General features: G+C 56.8%; 1 protein-coding gene across 2 annotated transcripts; it reads right to left on the bottom strand.

The window, feature by feature from the left end:
• Nucleotides 1–31: 31 nt before the first annotated feature.
• Nucleotides 32–15,812, bottom strand: GRK6 (G protein-coupled receptor kinase 6). 2 transcript variants are annotated; one of them, XM_032702886.1, is made up of 16 exons: nucleotides 15,693–15,812; nucleotides 12,157–12,252; nucleotides 9,493–9,605; nucleotides 9,099–9,176; nucleotides 8,755–8,855; nucleotides 7,399–7,491; nucleotides 7,031–7,094; nucleotides 6,277–6,417; nucleotides 5,424–5,614; nucleotides 4,578–4,615; nucleotides 4,351–4,440; nucleotides 4,052–4,260; nucleotides 3,665–3,802; nucleotides 3,278–3,415; nucleotides 2,998–3,132; nucleotides 32–2,243 (listed from the first exon to the last, which is right to left on the bottom strand). In XM_032702886.1, the coding sequence occupies exons 1-16, from the start codon at nucleotides 15,742–15,744 to the stop codon at nucleotides 2,238–2,240; spliced, it is 1,683 nt and encodes a 560-aa protein (XP_032558777.1). In that variant the 5' UTR covers nucleotides 15,745–15,812; the 3' UTR covers nucleotides 32–2,237. The 2 variants fall into 2 exon arrangements, with proteins under 2 accessions (XP_032558777.1, XP_032558776.1); XM_032702885.1 differs by having other exon boundaries at nucleotides 32–1,493.
• Between the last annotated feature and the right edge of the window lie 2,140 nt (nucleotides 15,813–17,952).

Raw genomic sequence — 17,952 nt, 5'->3', positions numbered from 1 at the left:
GACACGAGAGCAACACAACGTACGGCAAAGCTTTACACTTAACAAAAGGTTAAAAATTTAAATACTCTCCAACTTTAGTGCAAGGCAAGCAAATGATACCACAGGTCCAAGTAGGTGCTCAGCCCCCCTGGGGGGCCTGGCTCAGAAAGAGCAGAGGCAGCAGCACACGCACACACGCGTGTGCACACACACACACACAGAGAAGGGACGAGTTATTGCTCAGGACACAGCTAGGACAAGTGTGTACAAGAACGGACAGGACAAGCAGAGTGGAGGTGGGCTGAGCCCCGTGCTGCTCCCCAGGGAAGGCTCCAACCTCTCCACTCTACCCTGCCCATGGGTGCAGGAGCTGTGCTGGCTCTCCAGGACCCCTGGGGACACACAGTAAGCTGGTCCCAGCCCACTTACTCTTGGGTCACAGCTCCACATGAACCAAGGAAGGGACATTCCCTTTACCACAGCTTTGCTTCCCGAGAGCAGGGTCCCTTATGTGTCTGCTCCTCTGACACCGAGCAGGGCCTTGAGACGGCAGCACCCCTGGCACGCACAGGTCCAGAGCTGGTGGAACCATGCTGGGACCATCCTGCAGCATGCCAGGGATCAGACCAACCCTTTGGACCCGGCAGCAGCAGGTACTGCAGGAGTGGCTGCGTCCTGCTGTGCCAGGAGAGGGGCTGGAAAGGGGCTTAGGATCAGCTTGCCAGCAGCATGTATGAAATGAGGCAGTAGGCAGCAGGATCCAGCAAGACAGGGAAGCGAGTACGAGGCAGTGACACTCTGCTGCCAGGACACAACGGGAGACGCTTTGGCACAGTGCTTTCCTGTGCCTTGGGGCTGAGCAATGGACTCCGCTGGAGCCAGGGATGCCTCAGCACGGCCAGAAAGGTCCAGGGAAGATGCTTTAGACACCTCAAGGCACAGAAGGCCTCTGCCCAGGACTCCCTGGAACAAAGCTGGGACTGTCACTCCCCCCATAGGAGGACATTTGTGCCTGTGACAGGGTGGGGGCAGTGCAGGACCCCACCTATAGATTAAAAACTGACATGTGATATGTACAGACCGACATATATAAATATACATCAAACCTGCGGTGCCACTTTGGCACCGTGGAATGTGTCAGCAGAGCTGCTCCAGCCTGGCCTTGGCCCACACTGGCATGATCCCTCCCTCCCACCCTGGGCCCAGGAGGGCAGCGGCAGCAGCACCATCCCAAGCAGCACATTTGGAAGTGTCCGGGTTTGTCTCAGGGCTTGCCCATGGACAGAGGCATCTCAGCCTGAGCCATGTGCTGCTGCCACTTTTGGAGTCATCCTCACAGTCTTCAAATACAGACGTGTAAAGCTGTAAACAAATCCACCTTGTGGGGCCACTGTAGTCATGTCCTTCAGGCTGGGCACTCGGAGAGGCAAGGGGGTCCCAGGGGCTGGAGAACAAGCTGTGCTCTACAGCCGAGTGGGTTCTTCCTCGTTGTCGCAGCAGTTTCCACAACAGTCCTGAAGTCAAAAGGGCAAGGAGAGGGAGGAGGGAGGGAGGGAGAGAGGAGCACAGCAAGCAGAGGGTGAGCACAGTCACACAACCCAGCCTACAGCTGCCCTGTGGCAGGGACGGGCCAGGCCCCCCATAACCTGTGTGTGGGAGAGCTACATGGAGACAAAGACTGGAGGAGATCCCACAGACTGCAGAGGAACAGTCCAGCTGCATCTGGGGGTTCAGCCCCTGGCAGACAGACTGGTGAGCAGACAACTGGCTAGCTCAGAAGCTGGGAGGAAGCTGGACTCTGGGGACTGCAGCCACCCACGGAGACAGCTCAGTGCCAGCACAGGCGCTCAGCCCCGCTCAGGGCTCAGCCAGCTGTGGAAGCAGCTGAAGCCCTTTTTGCTGAAATGGGAGTCTGAGCATGGGGCAATGCCAAACCCTTCACAGTTTCTCAACCTTTCTGTGTGTCCCAGACATCCACAGAGGAGTGAAGGAAACTTCCCACAGCCCCCTTGGAGCAAAGCTCCCAGCAGCTGCAGTGCAGGGGCAGCTTTGGCTCAAGCTGAGGGCAAGGCCTTCCCCACAAAGGCAGCAAGAGCAGGGAAGCGGGATTAGTGGCTCAGGGGGCAGTTAGAACAACAAGCAGAATGTGCTCTGCCAGGGGAAGGGGACACTGAAGGACAACACTCCTCTCTCCCAGATCTTGCCATGTCCACGGGCCACCAGGTATTTCCCTGAGCAGAGCAGCCAGGAGTGACTGCTCACCTCTGGAAAGAGAAAACACGTGGGAAATCACAGCTCAACTCCTGCTACAGGCAGCTGCCCATCCTCTGGCACGTCCTCCTGCCTTGGGAAAGGCCGGGTATCTCCAGAGCTGGCTCTGGCTAGGGCAGCCCATTGAACCGTGAAGCACAACTCAGAGCTTGGCATCAGGAGTCAGCAACGGGTGGCTGAGTGGGTCCAGAGCCAACCATGCTGGAGTCCCACAGCTGCACACAGCTGTTGAGAGGCTTTGCCAGGCTGGGAAAGAAGGCAAACACTGTTCCAGGAAGAGGAGACAGGCAGATAAGCAAGCCCACAGCAGCTGCAAGACATTTCTGTTCTCCTCATCCCTTGAAAGAACTGCTCTCTGCCTGGCTCAAGATCTGGCAGAAGTGCTCTGGGGAGCCCATTCCAAGAGCAATGCCTTGTTCAGGGATGTTATTATTCATGCAGGAAGAGAGATGGCTTACTATTTTAATGCCTTCAACATCCTTCTGCCTGTGTGACTCCAGCACATTTAGCCAGGACACTCTTTCCCAGCCCCTTTGACTCCCCCAGCATGGGGAGTGCCAGCCAGGTGAGGGTTGGCTCCCTGCAGCCTTGCATGAGTGCCCCTGAGAGCCCTGAGGTCCAGCCACCCAAAACTAGGGGAGACTTTGCCTGCTGCCCTCTCTTGCCAGACCTGGTTGGCACATGCAGGAGCAGGCTCAGTGCTGCTCAGGGACTGGTTGAGGAAGGAAACACTGGGCAAACTCTTACCTGTCTGCTGAACAAGCGCTGGAGTAACCCTTTTTTGGGCTGTGGAGAAGGCTGCCCTTTCCAGTCCAGGTCTGGGGGCACTGTGCCATCTGTGCTAAAGACGTTCAGCTCCTTAAAACACTCCGTCTCAATCATCTGGAAGAGGGCAAAGAAAGCTGCGGCAACTGCTACATGGAGCCCATCACCAAAGGCCCGACAGTGTGAGAGCAGCAGGGACAGCACAGACCTTGCAGGACCCTGCACTTGGCTGTGGTGGGCACAAGCAGGAGCAAAGACCTACCTCATTCTGCCAAGGAATGGGTACACTTCCTGTGGCAAACTTCTGGTAGAAGTCATTGTCTGTGGGCTCCAGCTCCACTCCTTTCACTGTGGAGAATTGCTCGATGTCCAGAACATCCTTGCAGTAGATGGCCTGGGGCTAAACAGCACAAAGATTGCTCTAATGCCAGGCTTCACCTTGACATCACCACCTCCAATAACTGTGGCTCGTGGCCAAGCCCAAGCCCCTTCCCCCTGCAGCCCTGAGCATGCTGGACCCCCTTTTGCCAGGTTCCAGAAACAAGAGGGAAAGGATGGGCCTCATCTGCTCAGGTGAGCCATACCAGTGCTCCCACTTCCCTTGACAGAACCAGTGACTGAAAAGGTCGGGATAGAGACAGGCACTTACATCTGGCTTGAAGGGAGGGTCCAGCATGCCTGCTTCCAGCCTCCTGAAGTTGAGGTGCTTGAAGAGAGGGTGTTCTTTCACTTCCTTGGCCCCAGCTCCTCGGCACCCCAGGCGCTCCAGAGGGTCTTTGCACAGGAGCTGCAACACAAAGTAAACCAGAGTCCTGGGTGCAGAGCATTCCATGCAGGAGCAGCCCTGGGTTCCTGCAGTAAGTCTCTAGGGGGACAGCACAGGCCTCTCAGGCAGCTGGGAGAGCAAGGAATTAAGGCATTCTGGACCCTCCTGTGCTGCCTTATCAGAGACAAGGGAACCTGGCTGCCACTGCTGCAGGGAGCAGCCAGGATGTTCTGCTGTGTACAAGGAGGACTGGGATGCACACACTCGTACCATGGTGCAGAGGGAGCGGGCGCAGGGCGAGAACTTCTCCGAGTACTCCTCCTGCACTTCCTTCACCAACCGCTCCACCTCCTCCCGCTTGATCTTCTTCTTGCGCTGCTGGAAGGGGGACTGTCCCTCGATCATCTCGTACACCAGGCAGCCCAGAGCCCACCAGTCTGGGCTGAACGTGTAGCGCTCGTTCTTCACCACCTCCGGAGCTATATGGGAGCAGGGTCAGGGATGTGTGAGGGCAGGGAGGGACTGTGTGCAGTCAGAGGCCACTTTTGGATTAAACCAGGGTCACTTACCCATGTAACCAACTGTCCCCACCCGGCCCTTGATTGTTTGGCCCTCTGGCACATGCACAGCTAGTCCCAGGTCTGAGATACGGATGTGACCTGCACAGAGGAAGGGGCAAGTTAACAGGACAAGGTCAGGGAGCAATGTTTGAAGCTGCCAAGAACACAGGGTAACCCTGGTTCAAGCAGAGGAAGAAAGAACTCAGGCCCAGGGCTTCTCTTGACCCTGCACTCACCATGGTCATCCAGTAATATGTTCTCTGGCTTCAGGTCCCTAGGAGGGAAGGGACTCGATTAGCAAGAAGCCTGTTGTCAAAGCAAAGGACATAAGCAACAGCCACATTTCAGCAAGTCCCAGATAAGCAGCAGTGGGATCCAATGCCCCTGCCTCGGGCACAAAGATAACCCTCCCCTCACCTTCTGCCCCAGAGCTGGCCCTGCAAGTTCTCCCCTTCTGGGCAGAGGTGACACATGACAACCTTCATGTTATGTTCATGACAACCTTGCTCTGCAAGGTAGCAGTGAGCCAGAGGATGATTCCCTCTTTGCAGGTGCAGAACTCACTACAGGGCAACCTATGCAAGAGAGAAGGAGCAGAGGCTTCTCTGCTTATCCTGCCCCAGGGCAAGGCACAGGGTAGGACCAGAAGGGGCTCTCTGGCCAGTGTTTAGCCATGCTATCCTAACACTGCATCACACAACCCAGTGAGTACAGTCAATACAGTCCATCAGCTTGTTCTCCCTCCTGCCCAGCTCTTGAGCCACTGGGGCAGCCTACCCTCCTTTGTTCTAGTGTCAATACTGCTCGGGGAGTTCAGTGCCTGCCCTGAGGCATTCACAGCATGATCACATCCTGTTCTTGGCGATCATTTACCAGCACAGGGAAACCAAGCTAAGCTCTCCCCTTCTCCCACGAGATCAGCTTTCTGTTCCCAATTCCTCTCACTCAGCTCTGTGCTGCTTTCAAGCCTGAGCTTATATTCTTGAGCAGACAGATCCAGCTGGGCTGGTAAGAGCAGCAGGAAACCCTCTTGCTTCTACAGCCCCTACAAGCTCTCCCAGCAGGGACCAGAGAATACACACCTGTACACTATCCTCTCCTGGTGCAAGTCCTCGAGGCCACAGCAGATCTCAGCAGCATAGAAAGCTGCCCGGGGCTCCTCGAAGCCAGCCTCTCCCATGTGGTAGATATGGAACTTGAGGTCCCCTCCATTCATGAGGGTCAGCACTAGGCAGAGAGCATCTTTAGTTTCATATGCATAGGCTAAGCTCACCTGCAATTCAGGGCAGAAAGGCTGTTAGAAGACACAGCTGGAGGAAGGAGGTGCCCACACTCCCATGGGTACTTTGCCACCCAAGCAGCCACTCACAGGCTCAGGACTGGGCCTTTGCCAGCAGAGGAGGAACTGTGCAAACCCAGGGAGGACATGGCAGTGCCCAGCAGTCCCAGCACACCCCTGGTGTCCCTCAGACAGGGAGGACACTATCTCCCTGAGTCAGAGCTGCTCCCCTCCAGGGGCAGGCAGCACTGAACAGCAACGCCAGGGCAGTGTCTGATGAACCCTCTGCAAAGGGAGGTTCAGGCTGTTCACACCTCAGTGCATCCAGGTAGAGCTCTCTACCACACAGCTCAGGGCTGAGTTTCTGCCCACCCCACTCTCTGGAGAAACAGCACTGTTTTCTTGTGCCTCAGAGGTCACAAAGGCACCTGTCACGCCAGATAGGTGTTTGGGGCTGACTTTGGGAGCATTTATAGCACGTTGTGGAGGCAGTAGGAGGTCCTGCCAGACTGTAGTCTTGTGAGAGACCTGCAGCCACCAGGCAGGGCCTGCTCCTGCCTCTCCACACCGGGTGAGGAGCACAGAGGTGCCAGGCCAGCCGGTTGGAGGAAAAATCAACTACTGCAGCAAAGGGAGAGCAATTCCTATGTACTTACTACAAACCTACTGTTCACTTTTTCCAGGATCTGTTTTTCATTCAGGGCCATGGCTTCTCCTTTCCTCTTTTTGATCCGTTTCTTCTCCAGTTTCTTGCAGGCATACATCTTCCCTGTGGCACGCACTTGGCAGGCACAAACCTGGAGGAGGGACAAGACTCAGTACCCTCCTGTTACCATTTCCAGGGTTGGGGTCTAGGTTCTGCTCTCAAGAAGAGGCACAGGAAGGCAAAGATGTTCCTATCCCTGCCCCTCACTCTGAGGTTAGTGAGAAGCCCATTCAAAGTGAGGACACAGGGAGCAGTGACAGCTCCAGATGTCACACAAAAGCAGCACAGAGCTCTGATGCCTCTAACACCTGGTGTCTGGGAAGACAGAAGGCCACTCCAGAAACAGGAGGAGGCCTGACAGTGACAGTTTTCAGGAGTGCGGTTCCCCCTGTCAAGACATGGGGAGCAGACCTGACCCTGTTCAGGCAGCAGCAGGCACCACAGGGCTCGTGCTACCTATCCTGCACAACACCTCCTACACCTCCAACACGTGGTGAGAGGTGAGCTCCTCCCCTCTTGGAGGGGAACTGACAGGTCACACAATGTCCAGAACACAACAGTACCCAGCACAGAGCCCCCACAGCCCACCCAGGCAGGTGCTGGAGCAGCCTATGGCACCCTGATGGCCAAGCCAGGTCTGCCTCTGACAGCAGGCAAAGTGGCTGCCTGGTACCCTGAATGGAAAGGAAATGGTGGTCACTCACCTCGCCAAAACCGCCCTTACCCAGCACACGGTACTGGCGGAAAGTGTTTTTGGTCACTGGCTGCCTGTGAGGGAAAGGAAACCAGAGTGAGATGGGAGCTGGGAGAGAGCAGGGGCTGAAGCCCAAATTGCCCCCACACTCTGGTCTGAGAGACTGTGGCTCACCCCAAACCCCAAACCCCTGCTCAAGCAGACCTTGCTTCCCTGTGAGGCAAGCAAGGCTGGGGCTGCTCACGGTACATGTCCCTGAAGGACAGCAAAGGCCAGGCCCTTGGCTCCTGCCAGGGTCCAGCATGGGAAGGAGCCCAAGGGACCCCTAAGGCAGCCTATGTGAGGAGGGTGCAAGTTTCCCAAAGCAGGGAGTGTTACCGTTCCAGCCATTTCCACTGTAGGAAGCGGTTGAAGTACAAGCTGTCGAGGTAGTCGGCAAAGGGAGCCACGCTCAGGTAGTCGTGGATAAGCCTAGGAGAGAGCAGAGCCAGCATGGTTCCTGAGAACTGATCACAGCCATGGAAAAAGCCAGCAGCCCAAGGAAAGAGGAGGTGAACAGCCCCAAAAGCCTGTTTACTTTGGCATCCCCTCACCCAGCCTGGTGCTAAATTCACCCACATAGCCCTGGCCCAGAAAGCCCCCCCTCCATGCTCAGCCTGACGCAAAAGGAAGGCGCGTTGGAGGTACCACTGTAACAAACACAGCACCCTGGGACTGGGCTGGCACTGCTAATTGTGGCCTTCTGACACCAGCCAGGGCTGCGGGACAAAGGGGGACAATGGGGTTCTGCAATTGCCCCTCTGCTCACAGGGCAATTGCACACATAGGCTGTAATCAGCTGGTAGCAACATTCAGCACCAGGCACTGAGCTGTTCACTGTCAGATGAATATCCAGCACAAAAGGCCACAGGGGATCCTGCTGGAGAGAGCTAACTGCCTCGGAGAGCCGTGCCAGGGCTGCGCAGCGGAGTGAGGAGCCTTAGACACAGTGTCTAGACTTGGAGACATGCATCAAGGAGAAGCAGATGGGCTCTCCCCTTTCAGAGTTTGCCAAGTGCAGGCAGGGCCCAGCCCGGAGGCTCTGCATTCAGACATGACACTGGTTACCACACACGGAGCTAACGCTCCCCAGAAGGCTGCAGCAAAGGTGTTGCCACAGCCCTGCACTCAGTTAGGCAACATGCTCAGCTCCTGTGCAGGGAGGGGTGGAGGCTGTAAGCCCGATTTACCCAACAGCTTCCGCTTTGCAACCAGAGCCAGGACCTCAGCCAGTGCTTCTGCCATGGGAACAGAGGTGACCTTAGTCCCCTGCAGCAGCACCCAGTCTAACTCAACCACAACAGCCACATCTGCGGCCAGCAGGAGAGGACAGCTGGTACAGGACTGCAGCCATCAGCTCTGCTGGACGGGAGCCTATGAGATCCTGGCACAACACTGGCAACAGCATTGCCTCATGCTGAAACAGGGTCTTCCCAAATGGCAACTCAGACCCATGGCAGGCTGAGAGGAATGATGGGTTTCTGCAGCAGCTTGTGGCTCTCGAAGCACAAGTTCCTTGCGCTCGCTTTCCTGTTGCTGTGCTGCAAATTGCTTGCCCAAAACTCCCCAGGCTCCAGCCTTAGCACCAGGCCTCCCTCTCCCGGAGGAAGGGACCATGAAGGACAAGGTGAGACAGCTGCAGCATCAACCCTGTGCCATCTGTGACCTGCAGGCAGGCCCAGCCCTCCAACTTACTTAGTGCATTCCTTGAAGAGCTCCTTGGAAGGTTCCTGCTCCAGCCTCTCACAACAGGCACCCACCAGCTGCGAGGGAACTTCAGGCACATGGTCCTCACTCTGGAGACAAAGGGGTGGAGTTAGATATAGGGAGGAGAGCCCAAGGGTCCTGCCAGGAAGAAGCCCATAGGAACAGCACACAGGCGCCCATCTGCTTTAGGGGCAGTGGGCAAAGCAGTGTGGTGGCTTGGGAAGTGGTGGGGTGGCTCAGCATGTTGGCTGTGCCAGGACATGGGCAATGATAGCTGTTGCCTCTCCAACTGCTCTACCCTTGCAGGCAGCAAACACAACCCTCTTACTCACGTTTGGCTTCAAGTACTTTTCAATCAGGTCCTGCCCGCACTCCTTCCGCTTCTCATCCGGAGCCACTTCGTACCCCGCCTGCACAAAGCAAATAGTGTGAGCAGCAGGTCCAGCCAGGAACACAACCTTGCTACTGAGCAACAGCTGTGGAGCCACAACACCCTCTGCCTAAGGCTTCCCATGCTTTCCTCAAAAAACAGGTCTCCATCAAACAGCTCCCTAAGCAAAGGCCCAGCCCTCTCTTGGAGAAACAGCAACACACAGGTTTTTCCTCCAGGAAAACCCTATGTGCCCAGAAGTACCTGGCAACTGCTGGAGCATCCAGGGCCAACCAGCTCATGCCCAGGGTGCCAAGAACATCCCTGCCTCCCCCAGTGAAGAGTTTTGCTCTTACCACAGCATCCAGGAACTTGACGCAGCGGGACAGTTCCGGACGTGTCTCGCAGAACTGCCGGAAGAGCATTTTCCCAATGGGCTGCTTCTCACACAGGCTGTGGTAGTCCCGCTCTGCAAATGTGGAGGAGACCACTCACTGCCAAATCTCAAAGAAGCAGTCCCAGCCCATCACCCCAGCCAGGTAGTGGTGGGGGAATTGTGATCTGACAGGTCCCACCACCCTGAGACTCCTAGGAGAGTGAAATGTACCAAGTGGGACAAGGGACGTTACTGAGGTTTTACATTCCCCTATGGAAGACCCTCTTCCCTGGAAGAGGATTGACCTGTTGTTCTGTTCAACCTGCCCCTCTTGTTTCTAGCAAGGGACTTTTGTATGTCCTGCTTGCCTGGAGGCTCTTTTCTCCTGTCTCCATAGAGATCAACTGACTACTCCAGATACACAACTGTCCTTGGAACACAAGAAACAAACCAAGGTTATTTCAAGGCAGATCTTCCAGGACAGGAGTTGCTCTGATGACTCTTACAAAGCACTGATATTCCCAAAGGCCCTGATGGAAGCAGCAGCATCAAAATGGAAGGCACCATCCCCACAGATGTCCTGTTGATGAGCACACAGCAATCAGACATCCCCACTCCATGGGACAGCCGCTTGTTTGTACATCAACTCCTACTGCCCTCCAGAGCTTGAGGATTCCTCCCACCTCTCTCTGAAGTCTGGCAGACCAGGTACAAACCCTTTTGACTATCCAGAGCATTTCCAGTTCTCTGCTTTCTTCCTCCCCTTCCACTCACAAGACGTTGTCTGATCGTGGGCCAGAACACATTTCTGTGACAGCCACTGCCACTGATGGCTGTGGGCTGCCTGCGGTGCAGATGTGCAGCCATCCAGAGGATCCCAGTGCTGGGTACCCCCAGCCTTCCTCTCCCCGTGCAGCAGTTTCTCCCGAGGAAGCTGCAGCTTCCTGAGGGTGCAGGGCAACGCAGAGCCGGGCGGGCTGTGGTGGGGGAGGAGGTCGCCTCGCCAGCTCCGCCGCACCAGCTGGTTTCCTTGTGTCTGCAGGGGAAGGAGTTCCCTTCAGCTGGGGAGGACCAGAGTGTGCTGTCGGCAAGATCAGAAGCTTTCGGCTGCCCTGGTTGCTGCCCAGGCTCACAAGAGGTTACTCCTCGTGGTCAGGGCACAAAAAACTTAACTCTGTAGCGGGCAACCAGCCCACCATGCCCACAGTCCTGCCAAGACTCTGGAATAGGAAAGAAATGCCTTTCTAGCAGGGCGTGAGGTGAAAAGAAAGACATCCTAGCCAAAAAGTGCCTAAGCATGAGGAACAGGGTCATCTCTCCCATGGGAAAACCAAGCAAAACAGCTGCCACCTGGATCAGAGCACTTCTCACGTGCCTCTCTAAGGGGAACTGAGACACGGGTGGTGACAGCCAGGGGCCAGGAAGGACTCGCTTCCCAAATCTTCACAAGGTCACTGTCACAGACAGCAGGACATCAGAGACAGAGACCACCAGCACTCACTGCTGGCAAACAAGTAAAGTTCAGTGCTGGAAAGCACGTCATGACAGGCACGGAAAGGGTGGCTGCAGGCAGACGATGGACAAAAGCTCAGGGAAAGCTCTGCTGAGTGCACACAAGTCAAAGAGGCAGGTGGGGTTTGGATGGTCAAGATGGGAGGTGTAAGGAGAGCCACATTCAGCTCTCAGACCTTGCTCCAGAGAGGCAGCCAGCAGCAAATCCAAGGTTGGAGTCTCCATACAGCTACAGCCGGCTGTGAGTCTGGTCCTGTGGGGTGTGGCAGAGGGAGGTGGTGCACAGCCTGCACTGGGCTGCTGTGAGCTTGAGGTTACAGTGTGGATGAGGAAGGTTGAGTGACTCCAAGTACTACAGTCCCATGTGCCCCCAAACGGAGGCATCCTTCTCCTTGGGGCTACCAGGACCTGGAAAACCTGGGCAGGGCAGAATTGGGAATCCAAACCCACTCAGTTCAGTGACACTCGTTCAGAAACAGGGCCAGCGCTGTGCCACTCTCCAGCTGGCAGCTGAATCTGGACTAAAAACTTAAACAAGCTCTCCTCTTCCCAGGAAGCAGAGCATTCCCACCCTCCGTGCCCCAAAACAATTTCACAGGATCTCAGGACCAAGCCTGCTGCACAAACAACATTAAAACCATGAAGAGTTCAAAGTGCAGTATGAAAATGATAGGCCAAGCCCTGCCCAGTTCTACAGTTCTCACCCACAGCAAGAACCCAGTTTTCCCTAAGAAGAGCTGCTACACCAGTGTTAGAAGCTGAGGTCTATGGAGCAGAGCTGAATCCAGTCAGGAAGAACAGAGGATGGCAGCAGGACCTTTGTTATTTATGCAAAGGCATCCCAGGGGGACACTCCAAAACTCTGCAGCACCAAGCAGTCTGTTTGCACAGAGGTGATGTATCTCTAGTGAAGCTCATCACAGTCTCGGGCGTGTGTGGGTACATCATCAGGCACTATCCAGCAAGCACCACACAGCTGTGACTTACCTACCTGTCATTTCTTCCCTACGCTCTGAGCTCCAAGCAATCCTGGCTGGGATTTGCCCTGTTACAGGTCCCTCACATTCCTGGGTCTCAATCAGGGGTGCACAACACCCACACATCCACTCGCCCACCGGTGCCGGTGTCTCACCGAGGGTTTGCCGGAGATCCTCGCAGAGGCTGATGTGGGGGAACTGCAGCATCTGGCGCCATTTCTTGCTCTTGCCTTTCCGGTTTCCTCCACCGCCTGGGGGACACGCAAAATCACACCGTGACTTAGGAAGCAAGAGTGTCCCACTGCAGCCTCACCATGCCAGGAAAGGAGCCTTCCTCTGGCTGGGCAAGGAAAATAAGACCAAAGTGGTACCACCGTATCCTAGTGGGACAAGAGTGTTGGAGCCAAAAATTCCAGAGGAAATGGGCAGACCAACCTCTGATCAACAACATGAAGACCTTTCATGATGGGAGAACCACAGCAGGGGCAGGAGTGTCCACAGCCACAGGTTACTCTGTGCCTGCACTGGAGTTCTTGGCTCCCAGGCCTATCCTCAGCACCTTTGCATAACTGATCACCTCTCCAGGCCATGCCTTGCTTGGTGTGAAGCTCTTCCTGCTGCAGTAACGATGTTCATGCCACCTACTCATTCCAGACTGATTGCTTACTCCAGGGAGGGGCTCTTAGAGGGAGGACATGAAGCTGGGAGACAGGAATTCCTGCTCTAATCCTGGCTCCAGACAACTCGCTGGATTGCCTGGGGCTCATCACTTCAGTTTCCCACCTGTGAAGTGGGGACACTCCCACCTTTCTCCAGAGATAAGCCAGCCTCAGAAAATCCAGATCCAAGAACCAGGTATTATTCCAGCTTCAGTTGCTGGAGTAAATACCCAGTGCTGTAGGATGGGGTGGGAAAGTTTCTAGATAAACCAAAAAATTTACATCAGAGCAACCATTAAATACTGAAATACTGATTGCTGGGATCAGCCAAGCTCCAGGGATTGCTTTCCCCCTTGTCCCAGTGCCAACACACACTCAATTTCCCACTTCCCTTTGGAAAAACATTAAACCACCCTGCCAAAGTGGTCGGGCAACAAGAGTTGGGCCGAAGGCCGGGCTTTCTGAAATTGTGGAGGGGGTTGAACATAATTTATCAGCTCTTGAGAAACACTTTCATAACACTTTCCTCCACTGCAGAAGCAATTCAGCCCCAAACCCTAGACACAGTCCCCTGGCATCCAGCTCCCTGTGCCGCAGGAGGCCCTGGATGGACAGGCAGGTGGGATGGGGCCATCCTGGCCAGCCTGGAGTGGGGCCAGCCCCAGGTCCAGGCCCCTGGCACACCGTGCGCTGCATCTGCCCCGCACCAGCAGCTGGGCTGCATGATTGTACAAACTCAGGAAGGAAGTGACTCAAGGGTAAGCAGGGCTGGAAGAAACCAGCGGCACAGACACCTTCTCGTCAGCCCCAGCCTGCGACAATGGAGCGGATGGGGACAGAGGAACGAGGGCAGGGGAGGACAGGCCACTCTCACCCCAAGAGAGCTCAAGGAAAGGCAGAGCAGAGCCCCACAGCACCCGGAGGTTGCATTTCCTTGAGTTGTTTGCTTTGAAAGGAGGCTCCAGCGCCCTTCACGCGCAGTTCTCCCCCGCCCTCCCGGCCAACAGCCCAGCAGGGAACTGGGCTCCTGCACCCCAACCTCCCAGCACCCCCGTTCTGGGGATGGGGCAAGGGCTGCCTCCACCCAGAGCTCACCACGAGGGAGCTCCAGGGCTTGGTTATGGATGAGAGCTGGTCTGTTGTCCCTCTGGTAGAGGGCAAGGGCAACAAGGGGGAAGGATCTTTAACCTTCCCTGGGCCAAACCAAACGTAAGGCATGGTCATGCTGTGGCAGCAACTGAAGATGGCTGTCAACAGCCCCCCAGCATGTCACAACTCAGCCTTGCACTCCCACACCAGACTAGGAGGCTCCAAAAAGGCTGGGATGGAGCAGAGGACCCAGTGCTGTCAGATCTGGCCAGCAAAGTGTCTGTGTCCTGTTACGGAGGCTGTCAGAGCCCCCAGTGGCCACCACGGCCACCCAGCCACAGGTGGGAGGGCCATGGACAGGCAGCATGGCCACCTACAGCTCTCACAGCCCAGGAACTGCTGGGCAGAGCGTGACGAGGGGTTGTTTCTGCCTGCAAACTGCCCACTGCTGCTGAGGGAGAGGCACCAGAGGGGCACCAAGAGGGACCACAGCAACCATTGGGCATCTCACGCTGCATCAGTGCCCAAACTCTGTTCTTCAAGGGTAAAATAGGAGCCAGTCTCCAGGTCACTCCGTGTGGAGCTGGGCCTTGTGCGTGGAGGTCACAAATGCTGCTGTTTGGTTTTGAACCAAACCTTGCCACCATAAACCTGAACATCACGATCACTGTGCAACAAGTACTTACACTGAGCCCGGTTTTCAAGCAGCTCAGAAATGCTCCTGCCCATGCAAATTTAATTTCGCTGCTCTTTGCTCCCACCAAATCTAATCTCCAAAGCCCTCTAACTGGATTTCAGCGGGTCTCCCAGGCTCCAGGATGGCTCAGTCTGGCCAGGGGGCGACTGCACTTCCCCACCACCGTGATCTAATGAACTCCTCGAGGCCTGGCTGAGGCAGATCTTCTCTGCACAGGACCAGGGTCCTGTGTGACACTTCCCATCCCCTCCTGAGGCTCCTCCACGCAGCTCCCCTGTGCCTTCAGGACAGCCCTGCTGCTGGAGCTCTGGGATCCAGCCGTGACCCCTGGAGCCGTGGGAGAGCTCTGGGAGCCCAGCAGACCCAGGGCCAGGCCCGGTGTGAGGGTGGTGGATGGGTGGGGCTCCCCACCGCAGTTTCGGGACCGGCCTGTGTGTGGGAAGCAGCACTTTTATAAGCCTGAAATCAACATTTTTTTTTCTTTTTCCTCCTCCAACACTCAAAGCCGCCTCTCCCCCTGTGCCAGAGGGGCAGGAGCAGCCCCTGGAAGGGGCATGGCGAGGGTGCAGATGGGGAGGTTTGAACACGGAGAGGCAGCAGGGCAGCCCGAGAGGGAGCTCAGTACCCCCAGATGGGGGCTCAGCACCCCTGGGAGGGGCTCAGCACCCCTGGGAGGGGCTCAGCACCCCCGAGAGGGAGTTCAGCACCCCCGAGAGGGAGTTCAGCACCCCCAGATGGAGGTTCAGCACCCCTGGGAGGGAGCTCAGCACCTCTGGAGGTGCCTCAGTACCCCCAGAAGGAGCTCAGCAACCCTGGGAGGGAGCTCAGCACCCCAGAAGGAGCTCAGCACCCCAGAAGGAGCTCAGCACCCCTGGGAGGGAGATCAACACCCCAAAAGGGGCTCAGCACCCCTGGGAGGGAGATCAACACCCCAGAAGGAGCTCAGCACCCCTATATGGAGGCTCAGCACCCCTGGGAGGGAGCTCAGCACCCCTGGAGGTGGCTCAGCACCCCCGGAAGGGGCTCAGCACCGGGCGCCGGGCAACCCCCGCGGCGGACAGAGGGAGCCGAATGCCCAGTGGCGACCGTTACCTCCGTTACCAGCCCGCGCCGCACTTCCCCGCTCCCCTCCAAAGCCGCGATGTCCCGGGAGGGACCGCCAGGGCCGATCCCCGGAGGGGGCGGCACCGCACGGCCACAGCCCGGGCCTGCCGCCACGCCGGCCCCCGACATCGCCGGCGCTCACCTTCGCGGGCCTTGAGCAGGACGGTGTTGGCGACGATGTTCTCCAGCTCCATGGGCCCGGCGGCGGCTCCGGCCCAGGGTCCGGCCCCGCTGCCCGCGCTCGGCCCGCGCCCGCCGCCCCCAGCCCGCCGCCGCCGGCCCCGCCCCTCGCGCAAGGCCCACCAATCCCTGGCCACGCTCCTCCCGCGCCGCCCTCCAGTTGGCCCCGAGGGGTACAGGAGGGCGGGGCGGGGCCAGGGGAGCGCGCGGCCATTGGCGGAACGCTGCCGGGAAGCGGAGACGGGCACTGATTGGAGAACGAGGTGTCACTCAGGGAGAGCCGGGAGCGCATTGGGCGAGCGGCAATGGCACCGGCCAAGAGGAGAGACCCGCCTCTTGCTGCATCTGATTGGTGAATGAGCTGCCATTCAACTGCAGAGTGGGTCGTGATAGGGTGTTCGGTGGGGCGGGGCCGAGAGTCTCTATATGACGAGCGCTGGGGCTCTCCCAGGTCCTAGTGCCCCCCGTCCGCCGCAAGGGAGCGACCTGTTGCTGGTGCTCACAAGAGTCTCTGCGATGTCCTGTGCCCTCCTCACAGAACCAGTTACGTGTTTAGGGGAGCCTCCCCGCTCTTCGTAGACGGGCGATTTGCTTCAATAAAGTCCGAGCGTGTGTCCGGTGTTGGTTAACCCCGGTGTCAGGGGGTGGGTGACCTGAGCTGCGGTGTTGCGCCCGGTCTCCCTGGTCACTGCTGCCGTGGAGGTTTGGGTTTTCGTCACCCCCAGTGAAGCCTCTATTTGCTGGGAGCGAGCCCGTTCTGGTGATTGAGCTCCCATCGGCTTCTTCCCACCCGTGGTTTGCTCCAAAAGCAATTTTTTTTTTACTGGTGTTTTAATGAGCAGCAGCGTGACCCCGTCTGAAGAGAAGCTGCGGTGTGGAAACCTCTTCCCCCCTGATCCCCTGCAAGCAAGCCCTTGGTTTCCCTGCAGAGCTGGCTCGTACTCGAGCAGCCCTCCATGATCTATCAGCCTTGCAGGTGACCTGCCCACCTCTCTGCCTCTCCTGGGTGTAAAACGCCTCGTTAATCCTCTTAACCGAGTGGTGTCTGCCCTGCTTTGTACTCCTTCTGGCTTCCAAGTGAGGACGTCACCTCTGCCTTCCCACAGCCCCTGTCTCTTGCTCCAGCCCACGGGTGATGTCTCCTTCCTGCCCTCCCAGCAGCTGGTGGCAGCAGGGCTGCCGTAGCTGCTGTAGCTGCGAGGTTGGAGGTGGTGAGGGCGTAGAGGAGAACACAGTGATGGGCAGGTCCCTCCATGATCTCTGTCAATGGCAGCCCGGGCCCCCAGGCTCTGATGCCCGAGCAGGAGCAAAGGGATTCTGTCCTCAGGCTATAGCAAGGTAGATAATAACACAAATTACACCAAGCACTCATTGTCCATGCAGCTGGTACTGCCTGTGGTCTCTTTCAGTATCCACTGAAAATCAGCCATCACATCTTCTGGTTATAAACCTGCAGTGATTATGAGGAGGAGGAGGAGGAGGATGCTTTGTCCTGCCACACCTTGGAGGTGATCTCCCTGTCACTCTGCCTGGAGGGATGAGCTCATGCTGTGAGCTTTCCTCTTTTAGAGCTGCTTTCCTCTCAAAGTGGCACATGCTTATTTTGAACTTCAAAAGGAATGACTTTGTTTCCATCCCTTTCCACGATTAACCCTTGGGTTGCTATTTTCTGTTTCCTCCCAGATGATGTTTTGCAGCACCGCCACCAACAGGAGTCATGGGCCAAAGGGCACTGCCAGAGCAACACCAGCGTCCAGGGCATCCTGATGTCCCCAAAAGTGCAAGCAGCAGCCCAGGCAGTGGAACTGGCACTCTGCTTTTTATGTCTGTGGAAGGGACACGGCTCAAGAGGGCTCTGAACCCAAGCTTGTCTGGGGAGTAATTCAAAATAATCTTTGGAAATTGAAGAAACAGCCTGAAAACGCAGGATGGAATTCCAGGCACAGGTGCTGCAGTTGGGCACCAGCAATCAGGACTTGGAGGGGAGCTGCTTTCCTGGTGGTACTGGGGTCACAACAGCTCACAAGCACAGCTTGTCATGCTGTGGCAGATGAAACAGACTTTACAAGCTTGAATGGAAATATCTGCTGCAGAGAGGCAGAGCTATCTGCTCAACCCTCTGCGGAGGGGATGATGTGCTGAATGAGGATACAGCAGGAGATACTTGGTGAGGGAGCTCTTCCTCAACACCCCAAGTAGCACCTGGAGGGTAAGAGGTAGGC

This window comes from Chiroxiphia lanceolata, chromosome 15, assembly GCF_009829145.1.
Source record: "Chiroxiphia lanceolata isolate bChiLan1 chromosome 15, bChiLan1.pri, whole genome shotgun sequence".
Classification (NCBI taxonomy): domain Eukaryota; kingdom Metazoa; phylum Chordata; class Aves; order Passeriformes; family Pipridae; genus Chiroxiphia; species Chiroxiphia lanceolata.
The sequence above is the reverse complement of the archived record's forward strand: the minus strand, read 5'-3'. Positions and strand labels throughout refer to the sequence as shown.